The following is a 14,703-nucleotide window of genomic DNA, read 5'->3' as shown; positions in this document are numbered from 1 at the left end:
AGAATCCGGTTATAACGACACTCAAGGTACCGTCGTTATACCCGGAAGGCGCTATAGCCGTATAAGTTTGCTCATAAAAGTTTGTCTGGGGAACAGAATTTTCGTCGCTATAAACGTAGAGACGCTATAAGCGAGGTCGTTATAACCGGATTCTACTCTATATTTGTACGTCGAATTTATCGCGAAACACGTTATACACTGAAAAAAACTTTTCATATTCGAAAAATTAGTGTGAAATGGAATTGGAACATGCAATTGGCTAACAGTTTCTTGACAGCTTACAAAATTAACCTCCCCAAAAGAATGATCCTATAGGATATTAATAGATATAAAAACAGAATTTAAAAATTTTTAAAGTTTTTTTTTTTTTTTTTTTTAATTATTTTAATGGATGCCCAATATTTTTGCACTTGTTCCCAGTGCGCTGAGCTGTGCAGGCGGGCTGCAAAAATATATTTTTAGAAACTTCCGTTGGATATCCAGAAAAAATTTAGTTTGGCGTTTCGAGAACGGATAGTTCAGTAAAAATTTGTTTTCATTTAATCCAAATATTTTGTGATGAAAATTTTGATTTTTGGCCTATGGACGCAACCACAGTATGTTAAATGTTTCTGGACAAACTGTATGTATATGTATATGTATGTGTGTAGAATGAGCATACATCATATGTATGTACATATATATATGTACATATACATGTACAAGTATTTCCAAATAAACATAGCAGTTGCTTGCCTGGCAGTTCCCAAAATTCTGTCTAATTCTGTGCAGAGCTGAATAGAGAGAAGTGTAGAAAAGAGAGAGAGGAGAAGAGAAGCGAAGGGAAGAGCCTTAATAATATGTATGTAAATACATAGCTGAGCAATGACAATAATTGTGGAATACTAGAAATTGCACGAGAGTGTTCAATAGGTTTGTGGGCCGTCCAATTCGGCGATAGTTTGTGACGTCACAGCGTCGTCTTGAGCTCTGTTAATCTACAATGTAGAAAACTACCAAGATTCTGATTTCTATTTCGATAAACTTAACTAATAAACCTTTTAATTGGCTTAACGATGTATATCGGCAAATGTTGGCTATTGGAAAAACATCGATATTGATGTCTTCATCGAAAGCTAACTATGCATTTGTGTATTTTTGGCAGCATCACAAATGATGTTCGCATTGCAGAAGTTACAACCTTCGAGAATAAAAGAAACTTCTTTTTCAGGCAGGGTTACCAATCTCACCAACATATTCGAGAACCTTCTGGTGACTTAACGAAAGCCCAATATCGATGCTAGAACTTTCCGGGCATAGCATCGATACTGGAACGTCGATGCTTCCAGCATGAAAATCTGCCACTTGCATTGAACCACGTGGAGCGAAAAGTCAGTTCTGCTTTCATTCCTGCGTTTAATTTTCTGTGTTCTCGAAAAGGAAAAAAAAAAAAAACCAATCCTTAAAATGGCTCAAGTTTTGTGCTCGTTGGCTAGCGATCTGCCATGGAAACTTACGGATCTGCAGATGGTGCATGTATTTTGTAGCGAAGGTAGGACTTATTCGAAGCCCACCACCTTGGGCTACTATCGTGCACCCTCGGACAGGGAGTTTCCGCTGGACATGGTGATGGGCTTCAAGTCGTTCGTTAGATATGAGAACCGTTACTCTGGTAACGGGATGCACTTGTTCAACTACATCATGCAGTTGGAGCGCCCGTTGAGCGTGCTGGAGCATGTCGATATTTGCACCAGCAGCGGCACCTTGTTGAAGATGATGTGCCAGAACGACTTTACGGTGCTGGCGACTAGATATCGCAACACCATTTACTTGAAGACCCTACCGTTGCCGAACTACCTAATCAAGTCGGACTCGTCCTGTTTGTTCAAGTTGCGTCAATATCTGTATGTCGGTGAGTGCACGTGTTTTTTTTTATGTGATTCTACATAGTTTCCCTTTCGATTCGGATCGAGTCTGATATCCGTATGCGCATTGTCATGCATTTCACAGATGAGCCTGGCGATATGCCCAACATGAACGCCTGTGTGGATCTCAATAAGCAAAATATAGGGACCTTTACGGCCAAGTTGGGCAAATTCCGTTTGCTGTACACGGCCGAGGTGTTCGGAGTGCAGAACACCGAGCCCTTGGGCGATCTGTAAGCATTTGTAAAAGGCCTCTTGGGCATTTGTGATACCTTTCCATTCCATTCGATAGAGATGACCCGGAAGTTCTGAAGCAATGCCGTCTATCATCGGTGCGCTTGTATCCCCATCATGCTCCGAACTGGCGTCGCAACTATCGCATGAAACGTTGGCTGCTCAATGCCTATCTGGCTGGCATAGAGGAGATGCAATTCGCCCCCACCAAGAGGGGCATGATCCTCAAGCCGATTACCATCGTGAACGTGGAGTCTGCGATTAAGGCAAGCAGAGCTTCAGAAATTCCCGATCGATATTAACTCATCTGTTTCTGTTTTTTCTTTTTCCCATCTAGGAGCAACCGTGGAGTCTATCCGAATCGTTGCAGACGATGCATCTGCTTCTCACTGAGATTAGCAAGGCCATGGTCAACATTGACTGTCCCCACACCACTTTCATCTTCAACCTAAGGGACAGCATCGTGACCTACAGGCGCATCTATGGCAAGAGCGAGAGCAGCTTCCTCGTTGACAGATATGTGAGATTCCTTTCGGAATTGGAATGAACTTGGACTGCAAACGAATGCAAATGCATCAACAACTGATACATCATACATACTGAAACTCATACATCAACTGAGTCACTCATACACATTTCTGTATCAATAAATTTAATTTCCAGAAATTTACATCAATTTCTATTTATTGCATTTTTTTTTGTAATTTATTATTACTTCTTTATTTAGTGATTTATTTTTTAATTTTATTTTAGAAAGTTATATTATAAATACATATATATCTATTTTTTTTTAAATTTATTAAATTTTTTTCCATTTTTAATTTTTTTTTTTTTTTATGGTTTAAATTGTTTTTTTTTTATTCCTTCCGATTCGATTATGTTGCTCCTCTGAGTCAATGAGGCCTGAATGGCTGTAAAGAGTTCGGTGCAGTTAATTTTCATGGCATTGCCGTTTCCTAGAATGACTTGAATATATTGGAAAGGATTTTGTAACCTAACCTAACCTAACCTAAAATGGGAGAGTCAACACAGAGTGCGGTCGCACGTCTTCATTAGTAATTGAGAAAGGTCAATTGGATAATCAGTGGATAGATGTCGATGCTTGATGCTTGAGAAGAATGCCGAGGTAGGCAGCATAGCGAGTCGCCTTCACTTGCTCTATTCCAGTAGCATAACTCACATGTGATATATAATTTACATACGTGAGCATGTGTGTGCGGGTCATTGTCAGTCTGGCCATCCGGGCGATGGACCGTGACAATGGCCATTCAGAGGCAAGCAGATGGAATGGCAGCAGCAGCAGGAGCAGCAGCAGGAGCAGGAGCAGGAGCTGCTAGCTGGCCTGTGATTAAAATGATATTTTCAGACGATGTCAAACAGCGTGTGACTAATGGGTCTATGGGTTGTCCGAAATGTCTGTTATTACTTGATAAATCTTGTCGGTCACACATTTAGCAGCACAGCAAACACACACGCACACACGCATACAACGCTCTCATATGTGTGTGTGTGTGTGTGTTCTAGGCAATCGTGTGTTTGTTTTATGCAAATCCCCCACAGTCGAGCCTAATGACAAATGGGTCAAAAATTTGCGGCTAATGACACAAATATGCTCGTGCTATATGCTATAAATTTTATGCATAAATAAACCCTTAACAGCCCAGAAGTATTTTCATCCACACAAGGGCAAAAAAAAAAAAAAAAAAAAAAAAAAAATGAGAAGCATAAGAAATATATGAAGATGATGCAGAGCCGAAACGAGCAGCAAGGCAACACACAGCAAGCAAACTATGATTGAAGACTTCTGGCAACGACCTTTGCGGACGCCCTGGCACCGCACATTAATCAATGGCCAAATAAACATCGGATTAGTCGAAATGGTCATAGGGGCGTTCCAACATTATAAAGGATTTGGCCAAATCGAGCGCAGGACTCCAATTAGAAAGTCGATTAGTTCTAATGCCTGAATATGGATAGACCGAAGTACTTATCATCCATCGAGTCCTGGCATCAGTGCTGAATGGGATTACTCTGGCATACCCGCCCACTGGCCGAAAGGAGTATATGTGCTGTCGCCAGACAACTTGAAATGGTATGGCAGAGCATAGTAGAGTGCCTAATTAAGGAAGGGCCTCCATAGCGTAGTCCGATTAGGATCTGTAATAGATGAACTTGATCTCAGTAGAGCTCAGGGCAAAGTCTAGAGCGATACAGATACATAGCACTTACGATAGAACATAGAGGATGGTCTGCCAGGCACAGTTTCCTCGGCTTTTAGACTGTCTATGATACGACTGAGAGATTTGGCTGTGCTGATCGCAGTATAATCAGTTGCAAGTTGATATTTGGCGGTGTCTTTAACTGAAAGAAATGCAAGTCTTCTATAGAATCTCATTGCACCAGTTATTCCTTAAGACAAAGCTACATACATACCTATGCTAATAAAACTAAAAGAAAAGGTTTTTAGAGAGAGCATTGATATGGCGAATATTGATAGAGGTATGTAATAGAGCGCCATTCATACAATATACACGTGTCAGGTCAGTATATGAAACTGAAAATAACTCCCATTGTCTATTTTGCATAATTTATAGAATTTACAGAATTTAAATTATATAGTTGCGTTTTTCTATGAATCGATAACATCGATAAGTCGTCACGGACTTTAACAGTGCACTCGCTGGCAGCATTAAGCACGTGCTGAAAGCTTCATTTCTCGATTCGGGCATACCCCAGTGTGGCTGAAAGGAAAACAATCTATTATTTATTCTGATTGTATTACAGATTCCGTTGTATTACACACTTACTGGACTTCCTTATGTTTGCCCAATTCACTGCAAGGGCATAAGAATGCTCGGCGTATTTTAGCCGAAGCGATCTTAACATAAAGGTTAACATAGAGGTTACATTACAGTAACAATCGATATACAGAGGTAATAATCGACTTACGCTCAACATAAAAATCGAACATGATATTCAAATAAATCCAATTAATTCGCAGTTGCACTTCAAGGAAAATTCTATGATGCTAATTGTGATACATAGCCAAGATATGGATACTCACTGTCTCCCTCTCGTTCTAGCACTCCCTCTCTGTCTCTCTCTCTCTCCCTCTCGTTCTAGCACTCCCTCTCTGTCTCTCTCTCTCTCCCTCGCTCAGTCGCTCCTGCAGAGCTGGTCAAGTTAATAAAAAGCCAAATAAATACGAAATCTGTTAAACTGAAACTTCAACATAATCCCGGGACACGTACGGTATGTGATGTATTATTTACATTAGTTGTCCAATTCAAATACAATAACTGCAATACAATGAACCAGCTGTTGTACGGCGGACAAGACTGAGACCATGGCCGTAGTCGTAGCCGTAGCCGTAGTCGAGGCCTGGTACGCTGGTTAGCTCTTTGCTGGCTTGTCTTTGTATTTGTATTTGTATTTGTGTTTTGTGTTTGTATTTGCGTTTTTTCTGTATTTGTATTTGTATTTGTTTTTTTTGTTAGTTGGGTGGACAGACAGCTGGACATATGAGTGTGTGTGTGTGTGTGTAGTCCATAGGAAAATCATTGCTGGCGACAATAAAAAAACATGAACACACGCACGCCAAGATAAAGCTGGAGACGGAGATGGAGATGGAGATAAACTAGGCACGGCAACAACAGCAACAACAACAGCAACAACAACAACAGAAAATAGCGTGGAGACCTAAACAAATATGTTGCAAGCGTGACAGCGGCAATCCAAGGATCCAAGGACCTTCAGCCTCAAGGCTGTAGCTGTAGCTGAAACTGGAGCTGGAGCTGGAGCAGCTGGAGGTGGCGCGCAACAGGAATTACCTCTATTTGTCTTGATTACGTCCTTTGTCCATCATTATCGAGCACTGGGCTCAGTTGCGCCTGGCACTCGATCTGGGGTCACAGCAACTCTCTGATATGCCATGCGATATAGGTATAGCTGTTGCTTCTGAAGTTTTCATTCAAATTCAATATTGTTGACTTCGATGGAATTTGAGCCGAGAGCTCAGAGCTCTTTGTGGCTCTCGATTGAAGTCGCAAATACTCTAGGCAGAGGCACACACTCCATGATAACTTCAAGTGCTCTCGGCAGGTTCTCATAATTGGCATCTCTATTCCAGGTTGTTCGCTGGCTTTATGAAATGAAGACGCGTAAGAAGAGCAGGAGGAGTTGGAAAACTCTAGACAGCCCCACAGTGTCCTAAGTCAACAGCGATGGCATCGTTCAACACCTGGCCGGCGAACAGGTAGCACAAGGCACACCTTGGCGCTAATAAGCTGCAATTTGATCATAATTATCACTGAGAGTGGACACGGAGGGGGCGACGTAATTTCAGCTATGTAAGTGAATGGACAAATGCATAGAGAAAGAAAACGAAAAGCTCTGAGAAATGCTAGAGACACCGAGTCGCTTAGCTGATTCTCGTTCGCAGTTCAGCGCTGCTTTGTGGCTGTCTTTGTCAACTGGCGCACATTGCTCATACGCCGCGTGCGCCCAAATATTTGCCCAGATATCGGGCGCGGCTCGCGGCCACAAACAGGCGCTGTATCCGAAAGATACTTTCGCAGCACATCAAATTAGCGTCCTAACTAGCTGGCCCCGAATATTTGCCCAACACTTTTGGGATGCCGCGTGCACACACACACACACACACACAGAGGGAGAGGGAGAGGGGGAGCATGAGAGTGGGAGACTGGGAGAGTGGGAGAGGCAGGTGGGCTTTAGTTGAGTTTCGCTTGCAATTTATTTGCCGGAAAAGCAAACGCAGCTCAGCCAAAAGGCAAACAAATACAAATCCTATTTGAATTGTAACCATTTTGCCTAGTGGGCTAAGCAGCATATGGGCCATGGCCCCAGTGTGTGTGTGTGTGTGTGTGGAGAGAGAACAACGAGAGCTTCAAACAGACTTTGTTATTATTCCGTCTGTCTATTTGTATTTATTTATTTATTTTCTATTTTTATTTATTTATTTTTCTCTTTTTTTTTTTTTTTTTTTTTTATCAGCTAACTGCGTGTCTCAATGCGCTGCATTTGCGCTGAGCAAATATTAATCGGCGAAGACGACGCCCCACTCGACGCTCCCAACTTTGAAATTCAAGCATCGCTTTGGCTTTGACTACTCCATTGCCAAATCAATTGCACTTACAACAACAAGCACTCGCTCGGCTATGTAGCTGCAGCTAGCTCACAGGCAAATGGAAATCAATTTTGAAATGAGAATCACGTGCCGTCGCTCGACAGGCTCCAGCAGCAGTAGCAGCAGCAGCAGCAGCAGCAGAGGAGCAGCAGCAACCTCTTGCACCTCTTGCATCTTTATGCAGTGGCTGCAGTTTCTGTTTGCCTTCGATTGCCTTGCCAAACATGTGCAATCGCTAGCCGTGCATAAAATGCATGACTCTATGTTAATTTGCCTGTCAGAGCCGTCTAGCTACACGTGCCCAGCGATTATGTGTATTCAGCGTGCAGCATGTCATCGATCGTGACAATCAGCCTCGCTCACAGAAGGCCCTTAAGATGCTTAGATATAGATAGCATACAGCTAGAAGATACGATGCGGCTGAGATGCCTCAGAACTGGAGACTCGAGATATTTCAGATACCCGAAAGACTCTTACCTACATCTTAGATGTGAGTATATTGCTAATACTAAAAAAAATTAATATTAATGTAATCCTTCATTCTTCAGCTGCTCCAAATAATCAATAAGATAAAGCATTCATAAAAGACGTAGAGTTTGCTTTGCTCTGAAATATTTTTTTTGAAAAAATTGATTTGTCTATTGCTCTGAATGGAAGCTAAAGCTAAAGTATCTATAAGAAAGTCCAGCATATCCAAGGTGCTCTTGTTAAGATCTGTAAAGTATTCCAGCGAGTATCTGTAAACTGATCAAGTAAGAATATCTAAGCTACTTAAGTAAAGATCTGTTGCCCAAGATGCTTGAAGTACCAAAAAAGAACCTGGTCTCGTTTAAGAACTGTAAGACGTATCTGAAATCTGTAAAATTATTAAATAAGTATCTCTAAGATTATCAAGAAAATAAGATACACAGTTAATAAGATACACAAGTACAGATCTGTAAGATTACCATTGAAGTATCTGTAAGATACTCAAGAAAGAGATATATTGGATCCTTAAGTAGGTTTCTGCGAGATACTTAAAGTATTCAAGTAAACAATATTGAAGCACAAATAATCTTTTAGATTTTCTTAGTCAATGATCTTTACAGTCAAGTCAGATACACAAGCAAAGATCTGTAAGATTATCATTTTAGTAAGATGTAAGATGCTCATGTAAGTATCTATATAATATATATATTCAAATGAGTATCTATGAGATGCAGAAGCAAAGATCTACAAGATGCTCAAGTGAGTAATTCAAATATTTCAATATTCCCTCATGGGTATTCATAGTTGTATATTCCCTAGCTATCCCCACTTGATTAAATGCTTAATGCTTACGTAATGAGGTCCATTTTCAGGTCAGCCGGAATAATGGATAAAGTGCAACAGTGTTCGCTTAATAGTTATAGCATTGGGCATAAATATTAATTAACGCTTAAGACGACAGCGAAAGGAGAGGAAAACAAATGACAAGAAAATGCGAAGGCGACAAAAAAAAAAAAAAAAAAAAAAACATCATTATGAGATCTCCTTTTGTGAAATACATATTTATCTTCATACAAGGCGCCTGGGTGGGGAAAAAAAAAAAAAACACGGGATGAAAGATGAAAGAATAATATTAACATGAAGAAGGCTTCACTATCCAGAGTGCACGACTAAAAGATATCCTATAATTAAATGCAAATTAAAACTCTACAAACCGAAAAGTCTTCGATATATAATATTTTAATAATCGACAATAAGCGAATAGGAGATCTATCAATGGAAAAGGCTAAGCTTCTAACCTGAACATAGGCACAGGTGTGCTCAGGTGCTTGAGTTAATGAGTCACGCATGCCGCTCATCATTTGACTTTTAATGAGTACCGGGTATAAAGCTGACAGTCAAAGGAAAGCAACGCCAACAACAACAACAGTGTGAATACAACAAATGGCAGCTGATTAAATTTTGTGGGTTTGTACAGTGGCGCAAATTAACAATAATTATGTCCAACGAGTTAAGTCATTTGTAATATTTGTGTAACTTTTAACAGAACGTAATAATACAATTTAGTTTTATAGCTGCACGAGTTGCCATCGAGCAGATTTTTAAAAGTTACTCTTTCATTAGGGGCATTCCTTGCTTGTACTATAAGCAAAACTAAATATATTCTTAGTTAGGAATACACAGAATAGGAATATACAATATACAATAGGAATATATATATATATATTTTTATATCAATTTATCGATCCACTTGGAATCGATTGCATGTCGATAACAAGCTTCAGTTGTGTAGGCACCTCATTTGACTGGATGACTCCACTCTTAGGACATCTTCGGCAAAAGTGTGGATTATCGATTGCTTACAGAGTATCTCCCAGCTGAGCACTCCCATCCGGAGCTCACTTACTTATTCACTTGCTAGTTTCGCATAATTTTCCATCTGTTTCCCCTCTTTCAAAGGTCGATTTAGTTGTCGTCCACGTGCAGTTAGCCTATTTTCCAGCCCTAAATTGTTATGTGGTTAATGTTAGTACTCTCTCTGTCTCCCTACCTCCCTCTCCCCCTTTCACTGTGCGCCTTTGTGGTCGCTTAAGACAAATGATTTTCAATTTAATATTTAACAGAAAGCCACAAAAGCTGCCACGAAAAGTGCGAAACTAATTAAAATTCTGATTTTCAAGAGCTTCTCGACTTTTAGGTAATCTACTTTGGTAATCCACTTTTACTTACTCTTGCCGACCGCGATTTTTAGTTTCCCAGAAATCGAATGTACAGCACGCTAAGCATGTTAAGGCTCAACCATATTACATTTCCAAAACTCTAAGCAACCAAACGCTGTCTGACTCACGATTTCCGAATGGTTTGAGCATTTTGTCTAGGATTTTAATTGCTTTCCAAATTGATATACATATGTATGTAGTAGATCTTATCAATAATCAACGTATTTATATGTGCATCATTTTATATGCAGAATATTATCCTAAGAGAAATGAGTTTAGATTAAAGAAATTCTTTGAGATGGGCTTGAACTATAAAATTTGTAATGGATATGATTTTAGTCTTGGATGCAGGTTTGATAGAGTGATTTATAGAATTTGCACTTAGTAAAGACGAAAGAGTTTAATCGATTTAGAATTATTGTCTTAGCAGTCTTATAGGCATAGCTCGCAAATAACTGTTAACACTTTTTCGTTGTCTGCAAATAAGTGTCTTTCACTGACACAATCAAAAAAATTTAGACAGAAACGGTTTGTGTCGCGTCTGGCTTAGCTCGCTCGCGCTCTGAGCGAGACAGTTATTTCTGTTTTCGTTTCGCTCAAGTCAAACACTGATCGTTTGCTTGAGTTAAATGAAGCAAACTGTCAGTTGCGTATGTATGGGTAATCACGCGCGATTGTTGCGTTCTTTTTGTATGTATGTATGCATGTATTTACATGCACACGAAGGCAAAGACAATTTCTGTTGAGTTTTTTAGTCAAACTGTCTTTTGCTGAGAGTCTTTGTGTGAGCGAAAATCGTCTTAGTCTTTACGCGACACTCATTTGAGAGCGTCACACGAATGAGTCATTGCAATGCGTCTAACCGAAACAGATTTTAAAGAGAACAAAGAGTGTCGCTCAGAGCGAGATCGTGACTGCACAAGCAATTCGGTTATGATACGAAGCAGAGCATATACGAAAAAACGATCAACTCTCATTTGCGAGCTCTGCTTGTAGGTCATCAATCACTTATCTTTTGTTGGCTCTTCTCTGATATAAATAAAGGCCAACTTAGCGACTTTCCCGCTAGCTATAGCTATATGGCAACACCATTGCCAAAACTCCGTCCTATTGCAGCACAGTATTCTCTCTTATCGATAGTTGCACGCAATCGATGTGGCTGCCACCGTCTCTAGTTGCACTTTTGAGCTTTGTTCCAATGAAATTTGACTATTGTAGATATTTGCACTTCGAGTCGCTTACATTGAGTGCATATAAGTATGCGTATAAGCAAGTATCAGCGAAACGCTGGCAAGTGAGTCAATTCAGCAATTAGGAACTTGAGCGGGAGCTACCGCAGAGATTTGATGGGTTGCCAGCCCTTTAGAGATAACACTCCATCACATTCCAATACTCTACGATAAATACTTCAGCAATTTTGTTGTGTGCCAAATTTAAAATTGAAATTTAACTGAGAGAGTCCCTAAACGAATTTGTAATAATGTGTAAGGGCACACACATATGCACATATGTATGTGTACATACATGAACATGTATGTATGTGCATGCATTTAAAATTTGCGCATTTATTTTGTTCATTAACTTTGATAATAAATTTGCGATTTATTTATTTTATTTTTGTTTACTCTTTCAGCATTCAAAAGCTGTTCAAAAGGCCAGCAGTAAAATGAATATCACATCTCCAGGGAAACTCACCGAGGAGAGCGAAGAGAGTGGAGAGAGACGGGCCGAAAGTGTGAGAATTGAGCTAAACAGTTCATGAGTTAGATGGAGATGGTCAAAAGATATGTGGCAGTTGGCTCATTGTGGCTGACACCAGACTGCCAAGAGCCCCTGTCCCTTGGCCCACCCCCTGCCCCAGCCCAGCTCGCCCCTAAATCCCAAAGGGTGTCATAATTTTCTATGCTGGCGCCGTTGCTGTCACCAGCGGCTTGGCTGGCCAGTTGCTGCTGCTGCATCAGTTGCCTGCATCAAAGACCAGCCATAGCCAATGCCATAGCAAGAGCGAGAGACAGAGAGAGAGAGAGAGAGAGAGAGAGGGAGTGTGAGTGTGAGAGAGATGGGCTACAGGAAGCGGGTGGTGCAGTGGCCACGGAAATACAAAGTATTGTTGAGATGTTAAGAGCTCGACATAGATTTTGTCGCCGTCCTCTGTAGTTGACATAATTATATTGTAAAATATCGTTGCACATTCCAGCTCTCTCTGTGTGTGTGTGTGTGTGTGTTTGTGTGTGTAATGATATACGATGTGTGCGTCAGAGCAGCCGCTTTGGTGTTACAGCGCTCGTTCTCTATGGTTCAATTTTTTAATGCTGAGATTTATGATGCGTCGCATATGTGCATGTCTCTCCCCCCCCTCTCCCTCTCTCTCCTCTTTCTCTCCCTCTCTGTGTGTACCGTCATCAAATTATTTTTGATTTACTCAATCAACGGCTGAGCTGGGTGTGCGCTTTCGTATCGATTGCACTCACAGCCAATGCGTCAGGCAGCCTGGCAACACTTTAAATGAAATCGCAGGGCGGGAGACACTTGAAATTGATTTGATCCCAGCAGGTTTCACTGCAGCTAGAGAGAGAGAGAGAGAGAGAGAAAGAGAAAGTGGGGGAGAGAGAGGAAAGTGTAAGCATGATTAGTTGGTAGAGCAGTCCTCCTTCAGCCTTTCTTCTATCTTCCTCTCTCTTTCATATTTTCACAAGAAATACTTTCTCCTACTGTGTTCGATTTCACCAATTAACATTTATCTATGTATTGTCTGGCCCTGGCTAATCCCAGTCCCATCGCGCTTGCGATTCCAACGAACTCAAAGAGTTTCGCAGACAGAAATGAAATACTTTCGCGTATGAATTGGCGAGCAGAGGAATATAGGACTAATTGAATGCTGAACTGCGTATCTGTGGATAATCGGATTACATTAAAGGTAAACTCTAGCAGTGGAAGATTGAGACTCTTTAAATGGCATGGCCCACGCTCAGCTTTTCATCTAATGAAATACAATTTCCCAACTAAATTGCAAAGCTTCAAATTTGCACAATTCTTTTGTTCTCCAGCGGCAGATGAGTGCGTTTCCAGGATTCTCGCTCAGCCAGCCGTGGGCAAAACTAGCCAAAAAATGAAAAATAAAAAATATAAAAAGCCAGCCAAGAAAAGCTATAAGATAAAAAAATATACAACCAGACGAAGCATCGAAAATTTGTCAAGCGCTGGACTTTTGGTTCAACCATGTATGCTATGCTATGTGTGTGAATAGAAAGAGACAGAGACAGAGACAGAGACAGAGAGAGAGAGAGAGGGCGAGAGAAATGGAAAATCTCTTATCTGGGCATAAATTAACTCGCCTGCAGAGAAATAATTGCCTTGGCCATGGCCATATACATAGGTGGCCTATGTATGCCACATGCAACATGCGCAACGTGTCGACAGCTAATTATTTATGTTAGACTCGGCTTCAACTTCTCCTCCCAATTAATTGGCCAAGGGGCCAAATCTTTGCTGCTGTCTGAGCCACTTGGAATTTTCCTCGACTGCGATGGACTTTAATGAAATTCTGCATGCAAGTAAATGTGGTATTAACTGTAAAAAATTATCAGGAGAATGTGGATATTATATAGTATTCCATACCATTTCCTCATGTTCTTATACTCCAAAGCTCTGCAGAGGTGCAAGGTAAAACTTGGATGGGCTTTTGTTTTTGTCTTAATAAATCAAGGCTTTGATTCTGTCTCTGCTACATCAAAATTGTATTCAACAGAATAGGAATGTACATATATAAGTCTATATATATAAATGTATATATATAAATGTATATATATAAATGTATATATATAAATATTCTATGGTATTTCACGCTGTGGAAGGCCAATAAGAGATTAGAGGGAACAGCACTATGGTTAACTATCGCTAGATATACATCTATCGATACTTAACCGCATCGATGGCTATGAGGCTGTCGATAGTTGGCGTGAGTGCGATGATCGTGAATAGCTAAAGCAGAAGAAGAAGAACGAAAAGGCATTTTGAAAGTAAAAACCGACGAAATTTAGGAGCTGCGGATATAATCTCGGGAAAGAAGGAAAGAATACCTCCTACAACGTTATGTCCTCATGGCTCTATACTCCATCTCTCTCTATGTTGCGGCTGGTGGCTTTTGAGTCTGTTCCTAGTTCTAGAGCGTGAGCTTACTATTCTTTGGACTGCAGTACATAGATGCCTAGGTAGACTTGGAACAGTCAGGCACGCAGTCTATGGAGTCTATCTTCCATTTATGACACCTTCATGTCTCGCTCGATGCCAATGGCTGTCCCTCTCTCTCGCTCTTTCTCTCTCTCCCTCTCTCCCTCTAACTCTCATTCATCCACTCTTTCACTTTCTTTTCTTTGTAATGGAAAACATTTGATTGGCGTTGATGAAAGCGTCAGCTAGATGATCTTATTCTCCACGGATAGCTATAGACACAAATCAAATTTTTTGATAGTAATTGATATATAATTTGGTATAGTTAGGGATATAAATTGGCATGCAAACTAAATACCAAATAATAAATATTACTATTATATATATGAGATATGTGAAACCCAAAAGAGCAGCTCATGGACTGCAGCTGGGTCAAATAATAATATATCATTTACCCTACTGCTAATTGCATATAGCGGGGCTCACTCATACGCACATACATAATCTGAGTTCTATATACATATATACATATATGTATGTATATACATACATATCTATGATA

General features: G+C 40.4%; 1 protein-coding gene and 2 long non-coding RNA genes across 5 annotated transcripts; 2 read left to right on the top strand and 1 right to left on the bottom strand.

The window, feature by feature from the left end:
- Nucleotides 1-1,271: 1,271 nt before the first annotated feature.
- On the top strand, nt 1,272-2,808 carry LOC6584573. The gene is made up of 4 exons (XM_002010191.4): nt 1,272-1,891; nt 1,990-2,137; nt 2,197-2,404; nt 2,476-2,808. The coding sequence occupies exons 1-4, from the start codon at nt 1,447-1,449 to the stop codon at nt 2,683-2,685; spliced, it is 1,011 nt and encodes a 336-aa protein (XP_002010227.2). The 5' UTR covers nt 1,272-1,446; the 3' UTR covers nt 2,686-2,808.
- A 179-nt stretch (nt 2,809-2,987) lies between these two features.
- Nucleotides 2,988-5,693, bottom strand: LOC116804488. Of its 3 annotated transcripts, none has more exons than XR_006358070.1 (6): nt 5,390-5,693; nt 5,203-5,312; nt 4,946-5,144; nt 4,572-4,879; nt 4,368-4,499; nt 2,988-4,295 (listed from the first exon to the last, which is right to left on the bottom strand). It is a non-coding gene; the product is annotated as an uncharacterized LOC116804488 (long non-coding RNA). The 3 variants fall into 3 exon arrangements; XR_004364469.2 differs by having other exon boundaries at nt 4,946-5,016; nt 5,088-5,144; nt 5,203-5,690; XR_006358069.1 differs by having other exon boundaries at nt 5,203-5,691.
- Nucleotides 5,289-8,842, top strand: LOC26527132. Its single transcript, XR_006358071.1, has 5 exons — nt 5,289-5,390; nt 5,636-6,080; nt 6,268-6,487; nt 7,152-7,774; nt 7,833-8,842. It is a non-coding gene; the product is annotated as an uncharacterized LOC26527132 (long non-coding RNA).
- The last annotated feature ends 5,861 nt before the right edge of the window (nt 8,843-14,703 follow it).

The sequence above is a fragment of the Drosophila mojavensis genome, unplaced genomic scaffold (assembly GCF_018153725.1).
Source record: "Drosophila mojavensis isolate 15081-1352.22 unplaced genomic scaffold, ASM1815372v1 contig_136, whole genome shotgun sequence".
Taxonomy (NCBI): domain Eukaryota; kingdom Metazoa; phylum Arthropoda; class Insecta; order Diptera; family Drosophilidae; genus Drosophila; species Drosophila mojavensis.
This window is presented reverse-complemented; position numbering and strand designations above follow the sequence as displayed.

Coding starts and splice junctions, on each gene's coding strand:
- LOC6584573 (XM_002010191.4), top strand. CDS start 1,447: ATGGCTCAAGTTTTGTGCTCGTTGGCTAGCGATCTGCCATGGAAACTT. Junction 1,892..1,989: donor GCGTCAATATCTGTATGTCG/GTGAGTGCACGT, acceptor TGCATTTCACAG/ATGAGCCTGGCGATATGCCC. Junction 2,405..2,475: donor ACGTGGAGTCTGCGATTAAG/GCAAGCAGAGCT, acceptor TTTCCCATCTAG/GAGCAACCGTGGAGTCTATC.